The following is a 23,590-nucleotide window of genomic DNA, read 5'->3' as shown; positions in this document are numbered from 1 at the left end:
TATATCCCAATCTTGAGTCAGACTGGTTCTATTTCCAAAATAGGAATTATATTTGCAAATACATTCTATTTTGCTGAATTGTATTTACAGATCCATTCTATTTTGCTCAAAAAGCGCACAATATGCAGGCCGTCAATGCAGCAGTCAATCCATGTAATGTTTTACGAATTCCTACTTTGGAAATAGAACTAGTCTGACAGACTCTAACATCACACACGTAATGCATTGTCTGAGCTGAAATGTCACCTTTTTTCATAAAAGCTTAAGTTATCTAGGGAATGTGACTTGAGAGAAGTTCTGGGATTTACATATTAATGAACTGAAACCTACAACCCATTCTAAAATGAAAGACTTAACAGCAATCTAGATTTGTTCTATATATCATTTCAGCTGCATGACACTGTGATGTTTTGCTGTAAATTCTGTGTCTTATGATCCTGTCCCACAGCTACCTGATGAAGGATCAGCACTCCGAAAGCTACTGCTTCCAAATAAAACTGTTGCACTATCACCTGGCAATGTATGATTTTTAACTTTAACTTTTATGCAGACAGATTTGATTCTATCTTTACAGGTGATGCTGGGTCACAGCTGAAGAATATTTACTCAACACTTCTGTCCTGAAGCTGAAAAGGAAAGGATGGATTTCTCTCTTTTTTTTGCTCTTATCTTTTTACTCATTTGGCATTTCTAATCCGTATAGATTTTTTTTTAAAGTTTCATTTTCCTCTTGTTTATTAACTAATAAATTTGCTCTTTCTCTAACTTGAAAGTTTCGTTAAATTACGTACATCGGAATTGGGAAAGAAATCCAAGATGGAAGGGATCTTTTGTTTTCAGTTAATTTTGTTGTGACCAACAGATGGAGAAGGTTGAATGGGTAAAGGGAGTGCTCAGATCATTATCATTGTGGAATTGGTATTGGATACAAAAATAATTATGGCTGAAAATGTGTTGCTGGAAAAGCGCAGCAGGTCAGGCAGCATCCAAGGAACAGGAGGATCGACGTTTCGGGCATAAGCCCTTCTTCAGGAAGAAGGGCTTATGCCCGAAACGTTGATTCTCCTGCTCCTTGGATGCTGCCTGACCTGCTGTGCTTTTCCAGCAACACATTTTCAGCTCTGATCTCCAGCATCTGCAGTCCTCACTTTCTCTACAAAAAAATTATAGCTACATTAGAAATATAAATGCTCGAATGTTTTGATTATTTCCTTTTCAGAATCATTACACATTGAAAAAAACAAGTACATTATTACACATTAAAACATACACAGAAAATAATTAAATGTTAACAAAGATAGAGTTAACTGATTGTTGTATATAAGCACTTGTCAGTGAAACAAAAAATGAAGTAACAAAAACATGAAGAACAGGAAAATTAAAAAATGGAATGACATACCAAAATATTTTTATTAGGAACAAGCAATGTATGATCTCACTGGTGACCTGCTCTGAGGAATCTGTCAGCGTTGCTCTGAATGATGGCACTTCTGACAGTGCAGCACTTCCTCACTACAGCACAAAGTGTTAGATTAGAGGGTATGATTTATCTTAAAACATTCTGACTCTGAGGTGGTAGAGTTTCAGATCGACAAACGGGAACTCAACATCTGTACACAGATTTCAATAGTGCTAATGTTGCCTTTCAAAACACTGTCACTACCATGTTTCTAAAGAGGTAACTTGTGTATTCACCCCAAACTAAACACTGTTTTTGGCACCATTCAGGGACTGAACAAGGTCGCAATGTAGCTCAGACTTGGTTGGATGTTGCATACGGACAAGGAGATGGTGAAACCTTAGATGTTTATCTCCCTCCAAATCCGTCACCAGGTTTGTGGAAGAATATAATCCAACATTAATCATTTTAGCTCACTGGGAAGTCAGTTTGGACAAATGCTTTTTTGCAGTAAATACTTATATTGTTGGGGCTAATTGGGATTTTTTTAATGTGCTGAAATAGGAATTGCATTTGGGGAAGCAGTTTTATCCCTGACACTTTTCTGGATCCATTTCTTCTGTAGTCATGATTCTTTGACCAAATCTATTTCCCAGGTGTACCCTAGCACGTTACCCTGAATGTCTATTATTCATGCATAAATCTTGATGACAAACAACACCAAGTTATTTGACTGCATGGGACTATGGCAAAGAAATTTAATTCAATTCAAATTTAATGTGCAGGTTAGGTCTGACACTTTAAAAAGAATGTTTGCCACTTTCCATCAATAAACACACCACTCTCACCACACTGAGATAGTGTCCACTACTGTTGTAAAATCAGACTTTGGACCTTCTTGGTCTGTATGGCTCCCAATATAGATTGAATATCATTAACTCTTCTGCTATTGAGATACACTTCATATGATAGTAAACAAGCATCTAATAAATAGAATACTTGCTGTCAAAGTGGCAAATGGACATCTACCATCTAACCTGGGACTAAGGAATCTGATTTGCATAAAAGCTGAAGGCTTATTTGGCCAGGTAAACTTTGTTAATAAAACGCATTAGCTGGATGTAATTCATTTCCATATACTTGCATTATTGACATGTGCTTGTGCAATAAAGAAGTATTGCAATTCAACATTCCCAGAGATTTAGAAATTACTACCATCTTATATTTCAAAAATCGGAAAGCCTTACTAATGACCATGACAAGACGAGTTGACTGTTATGGTGATTTATTAATAACTTCACCACAAGTTACAGTCACATTTTATCTACAAATTCAGTTGATTTAATTTCCCAGTGCATTGATTTTGGTTCTGAATAAATTATCTCCTGCTTGTGTGCCACATAATATGGTGAAGCAATTAAATAAGACAACTTGTAAATGGTACCCTTGTGACTTCACACAATGATTTCTTGTCAATAGCACTAAGTCAAAACTGGTGATTCCAATGAGAGTCTAGCATGGAGAAATTGTGCAGCCTCATCTGGTGCATGAATATTCACTTGTGAGGCAAAGTCTCTTTCCACAAGTGACCTAAATCCAAAAATATTAATGAGTTGTCATGGAGATTATGAGTAAACTCAAATGCAAGAGTTGGCAAAGAGCTAAAGAGAAAAGCTGCATTATATGTAAAATGTAAAATGTATTTTAGTGAATATATAGATGAGCTTCTGAGATAGACTGTAATATCACTGTGACCTCAATAGTGGTGTGTTAGTGTTTTGTGAAGAAATTGGATCCTGTACAGCATCCAGCACGCTGCTCTGCAGTCTTACCATCATGTACAGTTTAACAATAACTTTGAAGTAACAGTAACTTAGAAGTCTGATCTGAGCTTGTACCAAGACCCGAAGAACTCAAATTTGAAACTGATCCAACATCATTCACATAATGCAAAGGAAGATCTTGCTTAAAATCTGGATTATTTTATCAGTGAATCAGGTTGCTTGATTTGAAAGCAATTTTTACAATCACTCACTTCCCAAAGTGCTTCTTTGTGTTCCTGTGCAGCTTGAAACATCATCCCTTGGCATACTGAATATGAAATTGACACTGTAATTCTCTTATTTTGCTGAATAATAAATCATAATCTATTGAAAGCTTGGGGACAGGCAGTATTTTCCATGTAAATTGTCTCCCCAACAAAGCTTTCAGAAGACTTATCTAGAGAGGCAGCATTCAATGCAATCTGGTTGGAAAGCAGTAATCCTGTCTGTAGGAAACCCACTGGGTTAGAGTTTCTGTTAAGCATCTCAAACAGCCAGTTGTTGGTGAACTGATAAACATTACATCACCTTTAGATCTGAAATCAGTTTCTTGAGTTCAATAGTTAGTTATTCGCTGGAAATCCAGATATAACTTGTTTTTGTGACCAGTTGTAAATACCATAGTTAGACGAGCTGTTCGCCCTCTCATCTGGAAATGCTGTATGATACTGGGAATTTGTACATCAGAGAAAGAAACAGAGGCCTTAAAATATAGACAATGAAACTAAAAAAAGTACTTTTTGAGTTTTCTTATAAGATAATTGTGTCAATAAAATAAATATGAACTGCCTGCTACTCTATCTTTGTATATGTATATATAATACCATGCTGATTTTGGAAATTGCTTTCATTAAATCTTTTGTAACACAAATACAGATGAATGTGAATGCAATGAAGGCAGACTAACACTAACGTTGTTTTGATAAAATTACAGCACCAGCTCTGCTGATTTACTTTCATGGAGGTTACTGGCAGTTGCTGAGGTGAGTCTTAGCAAACAATGTTGAAAAATTATTCCATATAATCAATATTAAAAAAAGTCAAAAATAAAATATGTGAGTAGAAACCAGTATTAGAGTAATAAGTGCATTGTGATTGATGACAGTTACTGGGGGTCCAATTATTATAATTAACACGATTTGAACATCCTAATTCTACAGTTTGTTACCTCGGGACGTATAAAAGAGTGATTCTGCTAAAATATTGATTTATCATTGATTTCAGCAAAGACTTGTCTGGTTTCATGGTGCCTCCATTGACTAAAGCTGGAGTAATTGTTGTTGCTGTTGATTACATCTTGGCCCCAAAAGGTAGGTAGAGCAGTACCTGTTACCAACAGTAGCAAGACCAGGAAATTCCAGATCATGTTGGAGTTCAAAATTTTTCATCTCTTCGATATTTGTCATGAAATAAATCTTAATACAAGAGTATTTACACCACTCCATTGTCAGCATGAGTTCATTACAAAAAGAGTAATCGGTGTCATAAAATCATTGTTTGTTAGGCGTATTTTCTTTGTTGCTATTCTCATTTCTTATTATATGATATTTCCATCAAACTTTTCTGTAATCACTGATAAAATAAAAATTACCTTATAAATACTGTTCGAGGTGCTGTAACTTTCTTCATCTGTTACGGAAGTGAAGGCCAACAAGGAGGCCTCTTGGTAAAAATCAGTTCCAGAAGCTGGCTTAGGACCATTTTTGTTTTGGATAATAAAATGATCTAACACCAGCTTCAAATCTGCTGTTACTGTATGAAACTGTAATTTAAAATTTAATTCTAAGACATTTTTTCATTGGATTCTCAGGAAATATGGACCTAATTGTATCTCAAGTCCGACGTAGTGTAGCTTTTATTGTGCAACAGTATTCTTCTTTGAGGTAAGATCTCACATCACATGCATGAATTTCAAGGCTGGAAAACAGAAAAGGTTCTTCCATGGAGTAACTGTTGCAAGATAGCAAAGTGCCTCAATTATTCCAGTAATTTGTTGCAGCAACATTTACAAGCCTCCCGCCGCCCCGAAACCTGCAATCCACAGACTCGAGGGCAGCTGCCTGTGCTTGCATAACAACAAACTGACCTTGCATTAGCAACAAGCCGATCTTGCATGACAATTCAGCATTCTGAATGGATGTTCTTGTGCTGCAATGAAAATTGTGACATCAACATTAAAGATATTATATCACAGTTGGATTCGCTAGCGGGCAAATGGAATTGACAATTGCTTCATGTCATGATAGAAAGTTTGGAATCAAAGTTTTGCGCAAAAACGTGTACCGAGTTGGTGCTGGATATCTTTATGTTACTAAAGATTGGAAACTGGCTTTTTGGCAGGCTTCTGAATTCAGCAGGCCTTTTGTTCAACATACGCATCAGTGTGTTCTTCTGTAACCTGGCTGAACATTAGTTGATTTTGCAGTTGAACTCATTCACAGTCTCACCCTCCGAGCTTCCATTTGCATTACCCTTGCCATCTGCCCTTGGTGACAGGTAACTTGGGTATCTGAAAAGTGAAAAATTCAGGCTAATGTCAAGAGGGGAAGAGTGGAAAGCAAGAGATGGAACATTTTGGTTGCCCTGCTATAGGAAGGATGTTATTAAACGAGAAAGGATGCAAAAAAGATTGTGCAAGGATGTTACCAAATTGGGAAGGTTTGAGTTATAAGGAGAGGCTGGGACTCTTTTCCCTGGAGTGTAGGAGGCTGAGTGATGACTTTATAGAAGTTTATAAAATCATGAGGAGGACAGCTAAGGTAAATAGCCAAAGTATTTTCTTTAAGTTAAAGGAGTCCAAAATTAATGGGAAAAAATTTAAGGTGAGAGGGGAATGTTTGAAAAAGGACCTGAGGAGCAACATTTCACATGGAGGATGGTGCATATATGGATTGAACTGCCAGAGGAAGTGGTGGAAGTAAGTACAGTTACGACATTTAAAAGACATTTGGACAGGTACATGGATAGGAAAGATTCAGAAGGATATGGGCCAAATGCAGGCAAATGGGACTAGTTATGTTTAGGAAACCAAGTTGGCATGGATGAGTTGGGCCAAAAGGTCTGTTTCTGTGCTGTATGACTCTATGATTCTATGTGAGGCCAGGAAATCAGAAGAGGTTATGGAATTAGGAGGAAATGAGAGGTGAGGAGGACTACTTTTGAGGATATTGTCAGCTTCATTGGTTTCAACCCTGTGTCTGGTCATGACCTTGACAATGGCCATTCCAATAATGACTAGCATTGTCTCCTCCATGGGCATAAGGATATGCAGTTACAGCCTTCCTCCTCTGGTTAGCTTCAGCTTGTTCCAGTTCGTGTTCCACCTGATCCTACAAGAGAGAGGGAAGTCTAGAACATAGAACATAGAACAATACAGCACAGAACAGCTCTTCGGCCCACGATGTTGTGCCGAACATTTGTCCTAGCTTAAGCACCTATCCATGTACCTATCCAATTGCCGCTTAAAGGTCACCAATAATTTTGACTCTGCCACTCCACAGGCAGCGCATTTCATGCCCCCACCACTCTCTGGGTAAAAAAACCTACCCCTGACATCCCCTCATACCTTCCACCCTTCACCTTAAATTTATGTCCCATTGTAACACTCTGTTGTACCCGGGGAAAAAGTCTCTGACTGTCTACTCTATCTATTCCCCTGATCATTTTATAAACCTCTATCAAGTCACCACTCATCCTTCGCCATTCCAATGAGAAAAGGCCTAGCACTCTCAACCTATCCTCATACAACCTATTCTCCATTCCAGGCAACATCCTGATAAATCTCCTCCGCACCCTCTCCAAAGTTTCCACATCTTTCCTAAAATGAGGCGACCAGAACTGCACACAGTACCCCAAATGTGGCCTTACCAAGGTCCTATACAGCTGCAACATCACCTCACGACTCTTGAATTCAAGCCCTCTGCTCATGAACGCTAATACACCATAGACCTTTTTACAAGCTCTATCCACCTGAGTGGCAACTTTCAAAGAGCTTTGAACATAGACCCCAAGATCCCTCTGCTCCTCCACCTTACTAAGAACCCTACCGTTAACCCTGTATTCCGCATTCTTATTTGTCCTTCCAAAATGGACAACCTCACACTTGACAGGGTTGAACTCCATCTGCCACTCCTCAGCCCAGCTCTGCATCATATCTAAGTCCCTTTGCAGCCGACAACAGCTCTCCTCACTATCCACAACTCCACCAATCTTCGTATCATCTGCAAATTTACTGACCCACCCTTCGACTCCCTCTTCCAAGTCATTAATAAAAATTACAAACAGCAGAGGACCCAGAACTGATCCCTGCGGAACTCCACTTGTAACTGGGCTCCAGGCTGAATATTTACCATCTACCACCACTCTCTGACTTTGACCGGTTAGCCAGTTCTCTATCCAACTGGCCAAATTTCCCACTATCCAATGCCCCCTGACTTTCCGCATATTCCTGATGAAGGGCTTTTGCCCGAAACATCGATTTCGAATCTACTTGGATGCTGCCTGAACTGCTGTGCTCTTCCAGCACCACTAATCCAGATTCTGGTTTCCAGCATCTGCAGTCATTATTTTTTCCGCATAAACCTACCAAGATTAGATTAGATTAGATTACTTACAGTGTGGAAACAGGCCCTTCGGCCCAACAATTCCACACCGCCCCGCCGAAGCGCAACCCACCCATACCCCTACATTTACCCCTTACCTAACACTACGGGCAATTTAGCATGGCCAATTCACCTGACCTGCACATCTTTGGACTGTGGGAGGAAACCGGAGCACCCGGAGGAAACCCACGCAGACACGGGGAGGACGTGCAAACTCCACACAGTTAGTCGCCTGAGGCGGGAAATGAACCCGGGTCTCTGGTGGTGTGAGGCAGCAGTGCTAACCACTCTGCCACCATGCCACCCATTATGATTAGATTACTTACAGTGTGGAAACAGGCCCTTCGGCCCAACAAGTCCACATGGACCCTCCGAACAGCAACCCACCCAGACCCATTCCCCTATACTTACCCATTCACCTGACACTACGGGCAATTCAGCATGGCCAATTCACCCAACCTGCACATCTTTGGATTGTGGAAGAAAACTGGTGCACCTGGAGGAAACTCGCACAGACACGGGGGAAACTCCACACAAACAGTTGCCTGAGGCGGGAACTGAACCCAGGTCTCTGGCGCTGTGAGGCAGCAGTGCTAACCACTGTGTCACCATGCCACCCATGGGGAACCTTATCAAATGCCTTACTAAAATCCATGTACACTATATCCACTGCTTCCAGTCCACTGAACAATCTGTTTGGATGATGTGGCTGACCTCAAAAATGTGAGGGTGAAGTAAGCTTATGAATATTAGCCAAGAGTTCTTAGTGATAGGGATTGTTGGTGTGTTGAGCAGTATCTGCAGTCTTTTTTAACTCTTTCATGGGAAGTAGGTACTACTGGCTAGGCCAGCATTTATTGCCCTTCCCTAATTTCCCAGAGGCCAGTTAAGAGTTATTGAAGATCTCGGACCACATGTAGGCCAGATGGCAGTTTCCTAGGTTTTCCCCAACAATCAACAACGGCTTTATGGTTGTCATCAGACTCTTAATTCCAGACCTTTGCTGAATTCAAATCCATGAGAGGACCTGGGTCCCCAGACATTACCTGGGTCTCTGAAATAACAGTCCAGCAGTAATACCCATAGGCCATCACCTCCCCAGTTGAAAGGGTTGGCTTTTAAAGTGACTTGTATGAGGTCAAAGAATTTAGAACTTCATTCAGGTCCTCATGACCTGACCCTGACTTCATGTTTGACATTTCCCCTTGCATTTTGACTATGTTTCTGAAGGACCTCCTGCCGCTCTCTGTGGATATGCAACATTTCTCCTTCTTTCCACTGGACCTCCAGACATCATCCAAAAAAGACTGCCCTCACAATATCCAGTATTGCATTCTTCCTTCTTCCCAGGACAATGTGACTTACTGCATGACTTTGAGTGCCTGCCCTAGCCATAGATTACCACTCCTCTGAAAGATGCAAGCTCTCTTTAAGTAGTGCAAATTGATTGGAAGCAATGCAGGCTATCTGTAAGACACTGCAGGCTACATGTAAGACAACGTTCACTAGCTTTACTCAATGCAAACTAAGTGGAAGCAGTGCAGGCTAACTGTAAGTAGCACACACATATTATTATGGAACTATAATTTAAAGTCCTTTGAATGTAGAAACATTGAAATTGATGAATTAATTTTGTCATTTCTTGATCATTCTCTCTTTGACCTGTTGGTTAAGAAAATGTCAGCTCCTTCATTAGGGAATTTTCCATCGTGAACCATGCAGTAATGGATCCCTGAGGGCAGGAGCAGCTGGAGGTAAAGCTGAAGTCAAATTAGTCAATTCCAGAGATTTATTTTCTATTAAGATTATATAGCAAGAGGGAGCAAATCTCATGCTCCACTACTCACCAATGTACAGTAACTGTTTAAATAATTCCCCATAAAAAAAAGGATACCCTCCAGTAGAATTCATTGTTGATGTCAGAATTCATCGGGACAAAAGATGCTTGCACAACTTTCAATTGTTAACAGAGGCTGCTGTTATTCCAGCAAAGAAAAAGAATGCAGTTTAAATGGTCTTCTTAATAAAGTTTTCTTTGTCAGAAATGCTCAAAGAGGGGGGAGATACAGAGCTGATTTCTGTTCAGACACAACTCACCAAAAATGTATACTCTTTTTTTTGTGTGTTTTGCAGTGGCGTTTACCTTTGTGGACATTCTGCTGGTGCTCATCTGGGAGCCATGGTACTTTGTACTGATTGGAAAAAGTATGGTATCTCTCCTAATATTAAAGGTAAGAAAAGGAGGGTATTGAGTTACTTCAAATTAGTGCACTTAGTTTTGCTTTCAATCATTTCAATTACAGTAACCAAAGGCACTCCTGGGGTAGTATATTTTGTTATTATTTGGGAACATAAAGCTGCACTGATGTTCCTCCTCACATCCCTGAGTAAAACTCATATATGACGAACTGTTGAATGCACCAAACTGAGGCATGTTCATGTTGGGAATGGAATACATTTCTATTTTAGGTATCTTGTGTGAGCATTAAGCACTCTCAGGTCAAGTTAATAGCCAGATGTGCTGTAAACCTTCCTTTATTCTATCACAATATTGAGTAGAGTTTTTTGAATTAGAGTTAGAATCCCTACAGTATGGAAACAGGCTCTTTGGCCCAACAAGTCCACACCGACCCTCCGAAAAGTAACCTACCCAGGCCCATTCCCCTACTCTATATTTACTCCTGACTAATGCACCTAGCCTACACACCCCTGAATTAGCATGGCCAATTCACCTAACCCACACATCTTTGGATTATGGGAGGAAACCAGAGCACCTGAAGGAAACCCATGCAGACATGGGGAGAATGTGCAAACTCCACACAGATGGTCATCCGAGGCTGGAATCAAATCTGGGTCTCTCTGGAGCTGTGAGGCAGCAGTGCTAACTACTGAGCCACCATGCCAAGTAATACAGGAAGTCCGCAGGTTACGAACAAGTTCTGTTTTTCAGTCTGTTCATAAGTCGAATTTGTATATAAGTCAGAAAGTTACATACGGTTCACATCTGGCATCAATTAGTCAAATGTTTGTCTTTAGCATATAGTATGCATTTTGCCTAAAACATCTTAAATATAATAATACAGTAATAATAATAAATGTAACTACAGTACAGTATTTATAATTGAGAGAGAGTGTGTGTATGTATATAGGTATAAAAACATTAAAAACATGCAGTGATTTTAGCATCACACAAAGTAGTCCACCCATTTGTTAGTACAAACCATTATATGCAACTTGATTTTTTAAACTAATAGGCTTTTTGGAGGTTGGTTCGTAAGTACCGGCATTCATAAGTCGGGCATTCATATCTCGGAGAAAGCCCTAAAATAACAAAATTTAGCATAACGCATTTCAAGATGGCTCCATGAAGAATACTTGAAACAGTTTTGACATTTCAGATTGATATTTCAAATTTTTATTCATCATGAGCAGAAGCTGAACAGGAGGTTGACATGTGAAAACCTTCACTAAACAATGAGAAAAGTTTATGTGTGATTACATGAGTAACCAGATATACAGTAATATGTGAACTTTTGTAGGTATCAACTTGTTCAGATACATTAAAACACAAGTCCAGGACAGGTGGGATTTAAACATCAACCTTCTAATCCAGGTTTATGTTGCAACATAATAGTACCACTGCACCACAAGAAACCATGTGAGTGTTAGCATTACAGACACACTTAACATGTAGCTCACACTTTGTCAAGTTTTTTTTTATTTAGGTGTTTAACTAAGATATTTGAATGGTTGAAAGATGTGAATGTTTCAAAAATATTGCCTAATTTTCAATGTGGATTATTTACAACATCATTCTAATTTTACAAGGCCATTGACTGATGGCACCTTACAGAACAATGTTTTATTTCTCCACAGGTGCTTTACTTGTCAGTGGGATTTATGATCTCTGTCCAATTGTTCATACCTTTGTCAATGATCCTCTTAAGATGACCGAGTAGGTTCACTGAGCATTCATCGCTGATGACCATGATTGTATTTATAAATTACTACGTTTTTGCAATCAGAATCAAGGGTGCAAAGTTCAATGACCTCAGTATTTGTGTTAATCCCTCACTATTTTGTGTGGAATGTATGTTCGCACTTAATAGTGTGAAAACTGGTAATTCTTCATGCCAACTCATTCAGTATTTGCATTCATTTTCTTTGGGTTCTATCTTAATTTTAGTTTTTAATAAGTTGCAAAATGAAGTGCGCGTTCGAGAACTTGGGGTTTGCATTTGAAACGAGCAATCATTTATTTATATTATATCTATTTACTCTTAGATTGTAAGTGATTGCATTTTCACTGAAGTTTAGATGTGAAATAGAAACTTTAGAAGTCTTGTATTAGCAACTTACTTGCATGGCTAAAAATTAACTTGCATTTTGCAATTTTTATGATTATCAGCTTTTAGCTTTTTGCTTCTAATGATTGGTTGTTAAATCAAGCCAACATGTTTGAATCAATTCCTTGTGATTGTAATTGTGACAAACCTGTTTTCCCTTTACTGCCAGACTTTAGTTTTGATGATGGCAGTATAGTTTTTTTTGTCACATCAGTCTGAAATGAATACTTCATTCTGACTTAATAGGGCTGATGCTCTCCGAAATAGTCCGATGCAATTTGTGAATGTCACGAAGCAGCTGAATGGTAACTGTGAGATCATAATCGCCATGGCACAGCATGACTCAGATGAATTTAGGAAACAATCTCAAGAATATTACCAGGTACATTTTCATTTTATGTACTTCATCTGTTTCACTCTATCAAACCTATTTTCCTATCTCCTGGGAAATGTTATTCAAGCAGATTTTGAATAATTCAGCCTAGCAAAACTAGAGGCTTCTGGATATGGTGGACTAACCTAAATCAGCGCTTCTCAAACTGTGGGTCATGACCACCAGTGGAGTCACTAGTCAAAATGTTGGTGCCCTGAGCTCAAAAGCTGCAATGGCTATATGGCCCCGATAAATCCTCTCATTTTTTAAAACAGTGAGTGCAGCCTAAGTGGCCTATACTTGAGGCTAGATTGTTGTTTTGCAAAACTCTGCAGAAAAAGTAAGTATTTTTTAATGCAAGGAGTCTGTGGATTAAATAGCTTTCCAACCCGGGACTTGCCTGCATTGTCCCTCCAACCCTTCATCACCAACAGTCACAAATCTTGCATTCCCGTAATTGCCACATTCACCCTGGTATTTTCATAGGTCCCCAGCACAGGTGCCACCACCATTAGGGATTTGGAATCATATCAATTTTCAAGTACAAGTACAGTTGTACTTAACATGTTCATATGAATGGATTTCTTGAGTGGATAGATTGTTTCCCCTTGTGGAAGAGTCTGGGATCAGTGAGCATACTCTCTGAGTAAGGGGTCAACCATTTAAAACAGATTTTCAATCTGTAAGGAATCAAGAACTAAAAGGATAAGGCAGAAATATGGAGTTGGATTATTAGATCAACCTTGATCTCACTGATTAGTGGAGCAGACTCAATGGACTGAATGGCCTCCTTCTGTGCCTTTGTTTATGGTCTTCAGGTACCTCTTCGACCTCTGACAAAGTTCTGGGGCTTTAGAGGATTTATCAACAAGGTGCCTCTGATACAGTCCACTGTCAGAGATATTGATATCGCGGTGAGAACGTCAAGCTTAGATAAATTGGGAACACAAGCTTCTGAGCACCTCACTGTGACAGTTCTGTGACTGGTTCGAGAAAGAAACACCCCAGGCTGCAAGAGACCAGGCACCTTCTCAACCTAGACAGCAGAGGACTCCATGGTGTCAACAATCAGGAACTTTGTCAGAAAGTGCAAGGAAACATCGATACAGCAGACAGGTTTATCTATGGGAGTTAATAACCTCGTAGCCCAGAATCTACAGGAGTAGAAACCTAACTGTCTCAAGCAAGTGATTGTCTGGCCATATCCATGAACAGGTTGGCAACTGCCTTGGAGAGCCAAGTGTAGCATTCTCAAGGTCTGCTGGACGTATGCACAGACTCCTGTATTCTATCATACCAGTCACTGGTCCTCATGGTGACAGGGTGACAGAGAACCTGGTGTTCACTCTTACGTGGGAACAAACGGTTCCAGGAGGCATCCAGTCAGAGGAAGAACCTCAGAACATCCTCTCAGGACACACTAGAGGCGGCTTGGCCTTTTACTACCATCCTTCCTGCCCCCTTCCAACCTCTGGAAGTTTAAAATGAGTAGAGTCCACTTGCGACTGATAAGGAGACTGTCAGTATGTTAGGGCTGTTCATACACAAATGGCTTAGGGTCACATGACAAAATCTCCAAGTTCAATGGTTTTCACTCTTGAGTAGCCTCCCTTTACCGCAGCTAGAGAACCTGTGACTACACTGAGATAAACTGTAAGGGAAAGTAAAAAGATAAATTTTGAGTACACATTGATCAAATGGGTGACATTGTACTGTGTATGAATGATCATGTTTTCATTAATGTTAATGGTTTTGCAATACTTCTGTTTGAATCTCGTTCTAGCCCCAAATGTAATGGTACCACCATGATGTTTAACATTGAATAAATACAGGATAAACCATGGATAGACGTCTGTGTTGATAGTCTACTCCAGCATGGGGAACCAAATTTACAAAGCCCACATAGGGAACAGACTCTGTTGGTGCCATTGCACCTCTTGGTTAAACATCATTATACTTTCCTTGGCCTATGTTCAGATGTATTGATGCTGAATTAAATGTCAGTAATGTCTGGGGCAGGTCCTTGTACACAGGAAGACAAATGTATTAGGGTTGCCAAAAATTAGGAAGCCTATGGTTTGTATTCTGTATAGTGCTTAGGTCTGTGCATTATGTTGTTGCCCTCAAACTGCCTCACATCAGTGGATCTTGCAGTTCCCTCCCTCACAGAAAAAAAACTTACCCTGTATACTCCAGAGTGTGATTGTAACCATTTATTTCCCATTGTGCAGTTTCAATTCCAGTACAATGGAAGGCAACAGTGAGCACACTTCTGGTAGTGGTTTCCAGCCTCCGCTGCTACGTCTCAGTGAGGCCCCAGAAATCCAGGTCACCTTCCTGATCGGCCTGACCAAGAACCCCATAGGCTTTACACCTCCTCAGGTGTGCTCCCAACTTGTTTATATGAGCCTACCCCATATTGAAAAGAATTCAAAATCAGGGTGCAGCACTCAAGCCTGAAATAATTAGACCTTTTGCATTTGAAATATTACTGATTAAAGCTCCACTCAAGGTTCTGATATATGTCTTTGAGGTGTTGTTTCCTCTGTCAAGTTAATACTATTTCATTAAGATACTAGTAATTTCAGGAACTGCTCAGAACAGTATTTTACACCTCCATTATCTACAATCTTGTCTGAGCATTATTCAACCAAAATGAAATGTGATTCTGAAAATATTCTACTACAGACCCAAGTGCCTACACCTCAGTCCACCTTCACTCATTGAGTTCTCTGATGGTATTATATATTTTTTCCTTATTGTTTGACAGAGCAATTTATCTGCCAAAATGTAGAAAATTGTACCATTTAAAGTAGTGCAGAGCTACAGCATGCCTCTTTAGAGTTTAAAATTACATTGACACTACTATTCTGGAAATTTAGGAAACAAGTATTGGAAAAGCTTTCACCTTTACAGAATATTTTACATTTAAAAACATATTAACCATTTCAAACAAACAAAATGGATTCTTGTTAGGGGGAGTGGTGGTGAGGAGTTGGAATCTTGTAAGTAAATGACCAACTAAGAATCAAAGCAGTTAAAAGGCTAGAAGGTGTAAATAATTTGTGAGTAACAATGCGTTAATAGAGGTGTTAATGAATTTGCTCATACTTGGGGTGTAGCTGGAACATCTAACATCAGCACTCAAAATAATTCATCAATTTTACTTGAGAAATTTTTCAGTTCTCTACTCCACATCCAATCTAGAAGGCAAACAGCTGACTATCAGCGAGGCCTCTTACGATGAGAATGGTCTGATCTTTGACCTTCCCTGATCTATCTTCTAATCTGTTGTTCCTGTCCAGCATTGACAAGACTGGAAATTTACTAGGCTGAATTTTCCAAGTCTTTGATCAATGTATGCAAATGAGACTATCCAAGTTCAGAAAATAAGAACCTGATTGTCCATATAGGGTTTGAAGGCAAGATGAAAATATTGCAAATTAGTAATGAGGAGCTCATTTGCTTATTTTAAGATCTGACTTATAATTTTAAAAAATTATTCATTCACAGGATGTGTGTGTCACTGTCAGGGCCAGCATTCATTGCCCCATCCCTAATTGCAGATGCTAGAGAGTCAGAGTTGACAAGTCTGGTGCTGGAAAAGCAAAGCAGGCCAGGCAGCATCTGAGGCGCAGGAGATTCAACATCTTGGGCATAAATCTTTAATCAGGAATGTGGAGGGGAAGAGGGCTGAGAGATAAATAGGGAGGGTGGGGTTTGGGCTGTGGGAAAGGTAGCCGGGAAGGTGATTGGTGGATGCAGGTGGCAAGAAATTGTGATAAGTCGGTGGGGAGGGGGTGGAAAGGAAGATGGACAGATAGGACAAGTCAAAAGGGCAGTGTCAAATTGGAGAGTTGGAGCTTGGATGAGGTGGGAGGAGGGGAGACTTGGAAACTAGTGAAGTCAATGCTGATGCTGTGTGTTTGAAGGGTCCCAAGGCAGAAGATGAAGTGTTTTTCCTTCAGTCATTGGGTGGGTTTGATTTAGCAGTGGAAGAGGCCCAGAACTTGCATGTCCTTGGGGGATATGCTCTTGAACCACACCCCTCCAACTGCAACAAGTATAGAACCCCCCACCCTAGTTCTCACCTTCCACCTCATTAATCACTGGATACAGCGCATTATCGTTCACCATTTCCACCACCTACAATCGGACCCCACAAATACAGATAGATTTCCTACCCCACCCCTACCTGTGTTCTACAGAGACCATTCTCTCCATTAGGTCCATGCTCCCCACCAACCCATCCTCCACTTTCCTGTGCCATTGAACAAGGTGCAAAACCTGCACCCACACCTCACCCCTCACTTCCGTCCAAGGCCCCAGTGGATCTTTTCACCTCCGGCAGACATTTTCCTGCACATCCACCCACCTCAACTACGTGTCTGTTGCTCTTGATGTGGTCTCCTCTACATCAGGGAGACAGGACACCAACTTGTGGAGCATTTCAGGGAATATGTCTGGGATACACGCCCCAAACAACCCCACCATCTGTGGCCGATCAATTCAATTCCTCCTCCCACTCCCCCAAGGACTTGCAAGTCCTCGGCCTCCTCCACCACCAATCCAAGCTTCCCGACAACTGGAGGAAGAATGTCTCATCTTGTGCCTTAGGACCCTCCAACCACAGGGCATCAATGTCAATTTCACCAGTTTCCTCATCTCCCCTTCCCCCACCTCATCCCAGGTCCAACCCTCCAACTTGGCACCGCCCTCTTGACCTGTCCTACCCGTCCATCTTCCATTACACCTCGCCACTTCCCCCTCCCCACCAACCTATCACAATTACTCCCAATCTGCATCCACCTATCACCTTCCCAGCTACCTTCCCCCCAATACCACTCCCCCATTTATTTCTCAGCCCCCTCCATATTCCTAATGAAGGGGCTATGCTCAAACCATCGACTCTCCTGCTCCTTGGATGCTCCCTGATCTGTTGTGCCTTTCCAGTGTAATACTTTTCACTTTAGAGAGTCACATGTAGGCCAGATTAGGGAAAAATAGCAACTTCCTTCCCTGAAGGACATTAGTGAACCGGATGTTTTTTATTCGCCTGACAATGGTTTCATGGTCATCCTTAGATTTTTAATTCCAGATTTGTTTAAATCAAATTCCAATTTCACAGTCTGCCATGGTAGTATTTAAACCCAGGTCCCCAGATCATTACCTGAGTCTCCACATTTATAGTCTAGCAATGATACCACAAGGCCATTGCTTCCCATTGAATCTCTCCTTTTTTAATGCAGGTTGCTATTTTCCCAGGTGGTGAAGAGAAATCAGTGCCAATTCCCAATTTGAAAGTCAGAATGGTTACCAGGCAGCTGCAGCTCACCAACATCTTCCCCTGGCATCCATTTTGGCCCAAATCTCAGGTCTTTGCTAATGTGCAGTGACCACCTGCACCATCTGTCCACAGAGTTTGGCAGCAGCAACACATCACTATGGAATATCTGAAATTAACTTACAACATAGTTCATTAATTCAATATGGCACTTTGGAACTGACCGACACCTAACATTGCAATGCTGCTGCTAATCAGCTTTGTATACAAGGACAGCATTCAACTTGTGCATTAGAACAGGATGCACCTCAGGGCTCTTAAAACTGTTTTTTTTTTCGCTGTCACTGTCTTGCCTTGTTTTTTAGAGCGAACAAAAAGCTGGGCAGCTTGTTATTTAGGCCACCAATAAATAGTCAAGGGGATGGATGTGTTGGTATTTGGCACCATGCAATGTTAATTTCAAATTCATGGCATGTGGCAGCAGCTTATGCTGCAAGCATACTAAATAAACTTCAACTAAATGACCAGGTCTGAAAGTCAAAGGGGAGCAGTCCTTAGTCCAGTCGAAGAGGACAATGATCAATCAGAGGGCTGGTCCACCCTTGATCAGGAAAGGGGATCAGATGTTTTGAATTGTTAAGTAGGAGGCACAAAGGTGAGGAAGGGTTAGTAATTTAAAGGGATGATAATGGGTGGGAACCATTGATGGAAGATGCTACCATTTTTACTTGGTTTGAAATTAAACAACTTGGCAATATTTTCCAAGTCAGTGGCAAACAGAAACTGGGCATTGTGAAAGAAAGCTACTAATTTGCTACAACCCGTTTCATGTGTCTTTTGTATGCCAATTTTGTCCCAGAGATCTTTCAAACAGAAAGGTTCTTAAATTCCTTTTTTTTGGCACTTTATTTAGGTCTTCTTCCCTATCCATCTTACTATTTAAAACCCACCCCCATTATTCCAATTACACTTCCTGCAAGGAGGATTGACACCAATCAATACAGGTAATGCCCATTAAGCAGTGAGACAAGGAGACTTCCCCTTACACTACCATCCTGATGTGTCTTTCAGTCAGCTGAATATGAATAATTCATTCATAGAAACATTATTTACTATTCTGTTGTTCAGAATAACGTGTGGGTGCATTATCCGTGCAGTTCTTTTAAAATAACTTTTCATTGCAGGCTATTAAGGCTGCTGGATTGAAGGTCAGTTTTCAAGATGTACCAAATACAGATCATTTTGATATCATAGAAAAACTAGTGGATGGGAACTACTTTCTTACACAGGTAAAGTTTTTGTAACTATAAGGTTTGCTTTCTTGGATTTGAATTGTCTTATCTCCCAAGAGGACAAAATGAACCTTTAATTTAACTACACTTCAATCTGGTTTTGGCCAAGGGATAGACAAAGATCTTAACACCTTCATTGTAAAAATGCAAATTTGCCTGGTGTAAAAAAAAGGTTTTGGCTACCTAAAACTACAGTGGGAGACTGCTGTTTGAATTACATGACGTGGAGGTGCCAGTGTTGGACTAGGGTGGACAAAGTTAAAAATCACACAACACCAAGTAAAGCAGGTTTATTTGGAACTAGAGTAGCGCCTCAACTTATGAACCTAATGCGTTCCGGGACCCGATTCGCGAACCGAAAAGTTCGTGAACTGAATCAATTTTTCCCATTGTTCGGATAGCGTAAGAATGCTTGGACGGCTGTTCACAGCACACATGCCAAAGACAAACTGAATGAGATCACGCGGGGCCCGTGAGCTTTTGTGTTCAACAAGCGCGTAGCAAAGCAGAACAATGAAACCACGTGGTCGCACACAGGCTTTTTTGCATTCGTACCTTCGTTCATACCTTGAATTTCATACGTACGTTGAAACAAAATTTTATGTATAATCCTGTTCGTAAACCGCTTTATTCGTGAACGGGGTCGTTCGTATGTCGAGGCGCTACTGTAATAGCATTCAGAGTGCTTGCTCCTTCATCTGTTACCTGAAGGAGGCGCAGTACTCTGAAAGCTAGTACTTCCAAATAAACTTGTTGGACTATAACCTTGTGTTGTGTGATTTTTAAGTCTGAATTACAAACCTACCTTATTTTGATACTTGTTATTTAGGATAGTCACATGGTTAAAGTCTTTGTTAAAGGATGTGGCAGAAAATTCAAACTGCTTTCTCCAACAAATGGAATTTCATTAGAAAGGGAGGGAGCCTGGCAAACAAGGCCAAGTTACAGATAAGTCACCTAAGCAGCCAAAGTGCCTAACCACCATACCTGAAAGAGAAACCAGGACTTTCTCAGAGAGTCCTATGGTACAGAGACAGGCATTTTGGCCCAAACTAGTCCATCCAAATTAACCCCATTTCCCTGCACTTGGCCCATATTCTTCTAAACCTTTCCTATCCATGATTTGGAGATGGGGTGTACAAAATTAAAAATCACACACCAGGTTATAGTCCAACAGGTTTAATTGGAAGCAACTTTCCTATCCATGTATTTGTCCAAATGCCTTTTAAATGTTGTTAACGTAACTGCCTCAACCACTTCCGCTGGCAGTTCATTCCATATGTGTACCATGCTTTGTGTAGTCCTTGATTCCCCAACCCTGGGAAAAAGACTGAGTACATCTACCTGAACCATGCCTCTCATGATCTTATACACTTCTATAAGACTCCCCCTCAGTCTCGTATAGTCTAAAGAAAAATGTCCTAGCTTGTCCAACCTCTCCCCATAACTCAGACCGTTGAGTCCTGGCAACATCCTTGTAAATTTCTTCTACACTCTTTTTCTAGTTTAATAACATCCTTCCTATAGCAAAGTGACCAAAACTGAACACAATACTTGAAGTACAGTCTCACTAACATCCTGCACAACTGCAATATAACTGTAGATAATCTTAGTGCCAGACAATTAACTCTTTATAATGCAAAATGCTTGCATATTTCTAACAATCTCTTAACGCTAAATAATTAATCATAGAGTCATAGAGATGTACAGCATGGAAACAGACCCTTCGGTCCAACCCGTTCATGCTGACCAGATATCCCAACCCAATCTAGTCCCACCTGCCAGCTCCCGGCCCATATCCCTCCAAACCCTTCCTATTCACACTTGTTAAATATTACGTAATACTTGAGATTGTAGTTATACTCTATGTATAAAATGTTTTTTATTCTTGTCTCTAAATTAGAAACTTCTGAAATATGTGAACTGATTGCATAACTTCCCAACTTCTATACTCAATGACTGATGAAGGCTAGGGTGCCAAAAGCCTTCTTCACTGCTCTGTCTACCTGTGACTCCACTTTCTCTCTCCTCTAATCTCTCCTCTTAAGCTTATTTGAGAAATCAACCTGCAGGCCATTAACAGTAGGAACCATTGTTACTGAGAATATCTTCCTTTTCAAGACCTTTATTTCAGCCAAAAATAACAACTTGACGAAGAAACATCAGGACCACAGCAAAAATAGTGATTAGGTTATACTTCAGTTTCTAATAACCGTCATAACCTTTGTCTGCATCTAATTTTAACATGAATGATACTGTAAATGAGCCGTAGTGAAAAATCGCATTTCCATTAACATCTAGGCAACTGTGGGAGAGCAATAAACTAACATTGTTGTTGGATTAATTAAGTTGACTCAATCACTCTAAGGGTAAGAAAATACACACATAAAATATATTAGATCACGGGCAAATACAAGTAAACACCTTAAAAATTGTCTATGGCAATTATGGGCTGTCATCTGGCATGAAATTCATTTCAATCACGCTAATTATGAAATATACTTCTAAAGAGGGGTTGGTTCACTCAGTTGCTTGGACAATTAGACTGTGATGCAAAATGATGCCAAAGGGCATGGGTTAAATTCTCAGTCCTGACCAAGAAGGTTGCACTTTCTCAAGCTTACCCCTTGCCTCAACCATGGTGTCCGCGGGGTTAACCACCATCAATCATCTCTCTCTAATGGGATAACAGCCATATGGTCTGGTAGGAGTATTGCAACTTTACCTTTACTGCTAAAGAACAATTGATGAACATACCTTTTCATCGGATTTTTGGAAATATAATTGAGAAATCTTATATGTGGTTCAGTTTAAAGATATCAGTCTAATACCACTGTATGTTTGTTTCTTTTAGGTACTGTTGAAAATGGTGACTAGAAGATGAATCAATTTCCACAGAACTACAAAAGCATACACTAACTGTTCCCTCATTGCTACAGAAAGAACTGGAGATATTCTTAGTTCCAGACAATTAACTCTGTATAATGCAAAATGCTTGCATATTTCTAACAGTCTCTTAATGCTAAATAATTAACCACTTGTTAAATATTACGTAATACTTGGGATTGTAGTTATACTCTATATATAAAACGTTTTTTATTCTTGCCTCTAAATTAGAAAGTTCTGGAATATGTGAACTGATTGCATAAAATACATAATTTTAAAGTGTCCCAGCTGGCAGATGTTCAGGATAATATCCATATAAATGAATATCCACAAGATTCAATTTCTTTCCATAGTCAGATATTTTGATGGAATAAATGGATACTGCATAGGGCGTATTACGGAACTGTAAACAAATCAATGTCAAACTCACAAAAGTTCCAATCAATCTGCACACAAATCCTTTTGTACTGTGCAAAACTAAATTAGAAGCCCCTGGTTTCATTCAAAGTCTATTAACCCTTAGCAACATAATTTCAGTGCCTCTGTAAAACATCAATTTGCAGTGTTACTGTTGGCCATTGATACAATTTCAGTGAATTACTATACCATTACTGTTGAAGTTAAAGTTAATTCCATTTCATATACATTTTCCCCCGTGCTTGATTTTGCTTGTCTCTTCATGGTTTGTCTTTGATCTTGGATGCTCAGAAACTGCCTAACCTGCTGCACACCAGCTGTTAGCATGAAACCACAACCAACCAATAGTCAACTACAGGAAACATGCAGTAATAACAAAACCTGGTCAGAAGATTGATCTCTGCTATAAGCAATAAAGATACAAATTCACTTTGTTCATTTTCTTTTGCTTATTTTGAATGCACTTCTAATTATTTATGAAAATATTAAACATGGGGGAACATTTGGCTATGTTTGACAGTTGGACGAAACAGCTTATGCTATATATTCTCCAGGAAATCTATAGGGTTAGCAAAGCTAATTGTTGGAGATGCCATATTTCAAGTTGTTCTATGAAGTCTTATCCCAGGTGAACATAAAATATCCAAGTTGAAAAGTGTGGTGCTGGAAAAGCACAGCAAGTCAGCAGCATTCGAGGGGAAGGAGAATCGATGTTTCAGTCATAAGTCCTTCATCAGGAATGGGGGGGGTGGGGAAGGGGCCTGAGAGGTGAACAGGAAGGGTGAGAATGGGGCTGGGAGGAAGGTAGCTTGGAAGGCAATAGATAACTGCGGGGGTTGGGGGGGGGGGTTGTGGTGATAAGTCAGAGTGGAAGGTGGAACAGATAGGTGGGTAGGAAGATGGACATCAAATGCAGAAGCAAATGAGCAATGAACATTCAAACTAGTACACAGTTATACTTTTGAGCTGCGTGAGGTCATCTCTCCCGACTCTTACATTACCCAATCTTTCTTATTGTATTCTACCACTACCCAGCTGCGCTCTGCACTTATTGCCCCCTTTTCTCCAAGTTGGCAAACTTTCCCTCTAAGTGCTGACATAAGGCTAAACTTGTATCTTGATGTTCTTTTACTTTGCTTGTAACATCTTCCATTGTTCATAGGTACATT

The 23,590-nt window shown here is 40.1% G+C and overlaps 1 protein-coding gene across 3 annotated transcripts in view; it reads left to right on the top strand.

Moving 5' to 3' along the window:
• afmid (arylformamidase) overlaps window positions 1-22,855 on the top strand; it is a 49,891-nt gene extending 27,036 nt beyond the window's left edge. For all 3 annotated transcript variants that reach the window (XM_072558732.1, XM_072558731.1, XM_072558733.1), the window contains exons 4-12: window positions 1,729-1,833; window positions 4,157-4,205; window positions 4,447-4,532; window positions 5,033-5,105; window positions 9,957-10,054; window positions 11,700-11,778; window positions 12,416-12,551; window positions 19,011-19,115; window positions 21,973-22,855. In XM_072558732.1, coding sequence (XP_072414833.1) covers window positions 1,729-1,833; window positions 4,157-4,205; window positions 4,447-4,532; window positions 5,033-5,105; window positions 9,957-10,054; window positions 11,700-11,778; window positions 12,416-12,551; window positions 19,011-19,115; window positions 21,973-22,002 — 761 coding nt within the window. In that variant the 3' untranslated portion in view covers window positions 22,003-22,855. The remainder of the gene's footprint in view (window positions 1-1,728; window positions 1,834-4,156; window positions 4,206-4,446; window positions 4,533-5,032; window positions 5,106-9,956; window positions 10,055-11,699; window positions 11,779-12,415; window positions 12,552-19,010; window positions 19,116-21,972) is intronic.
• Window positions 22,856-23,590: the final 735 nt, after the last annotated feature.

This window comes from Chiloscyllium punctatum, chromosome 39 (genome assembly GCF_047496795.1).
Source record: "Chiloscyllium punctatum isolate Juve2018m chromosome 39, sChiPun1.3, whole genome shotgun sequence".
Lineage (NCBI taxonomy): Eukaryota > Metazoa > Chordata > Chondrichthyes > Orectolobiformes > Hemiscylliidae > Chiloscyllium > Chiloscyllium punctatum.
The sequence above is the reverse complement of the archived record's forward strand: the minus strand, read 5'-3'. Positions and strand labels throughout refer to the sequence as shown.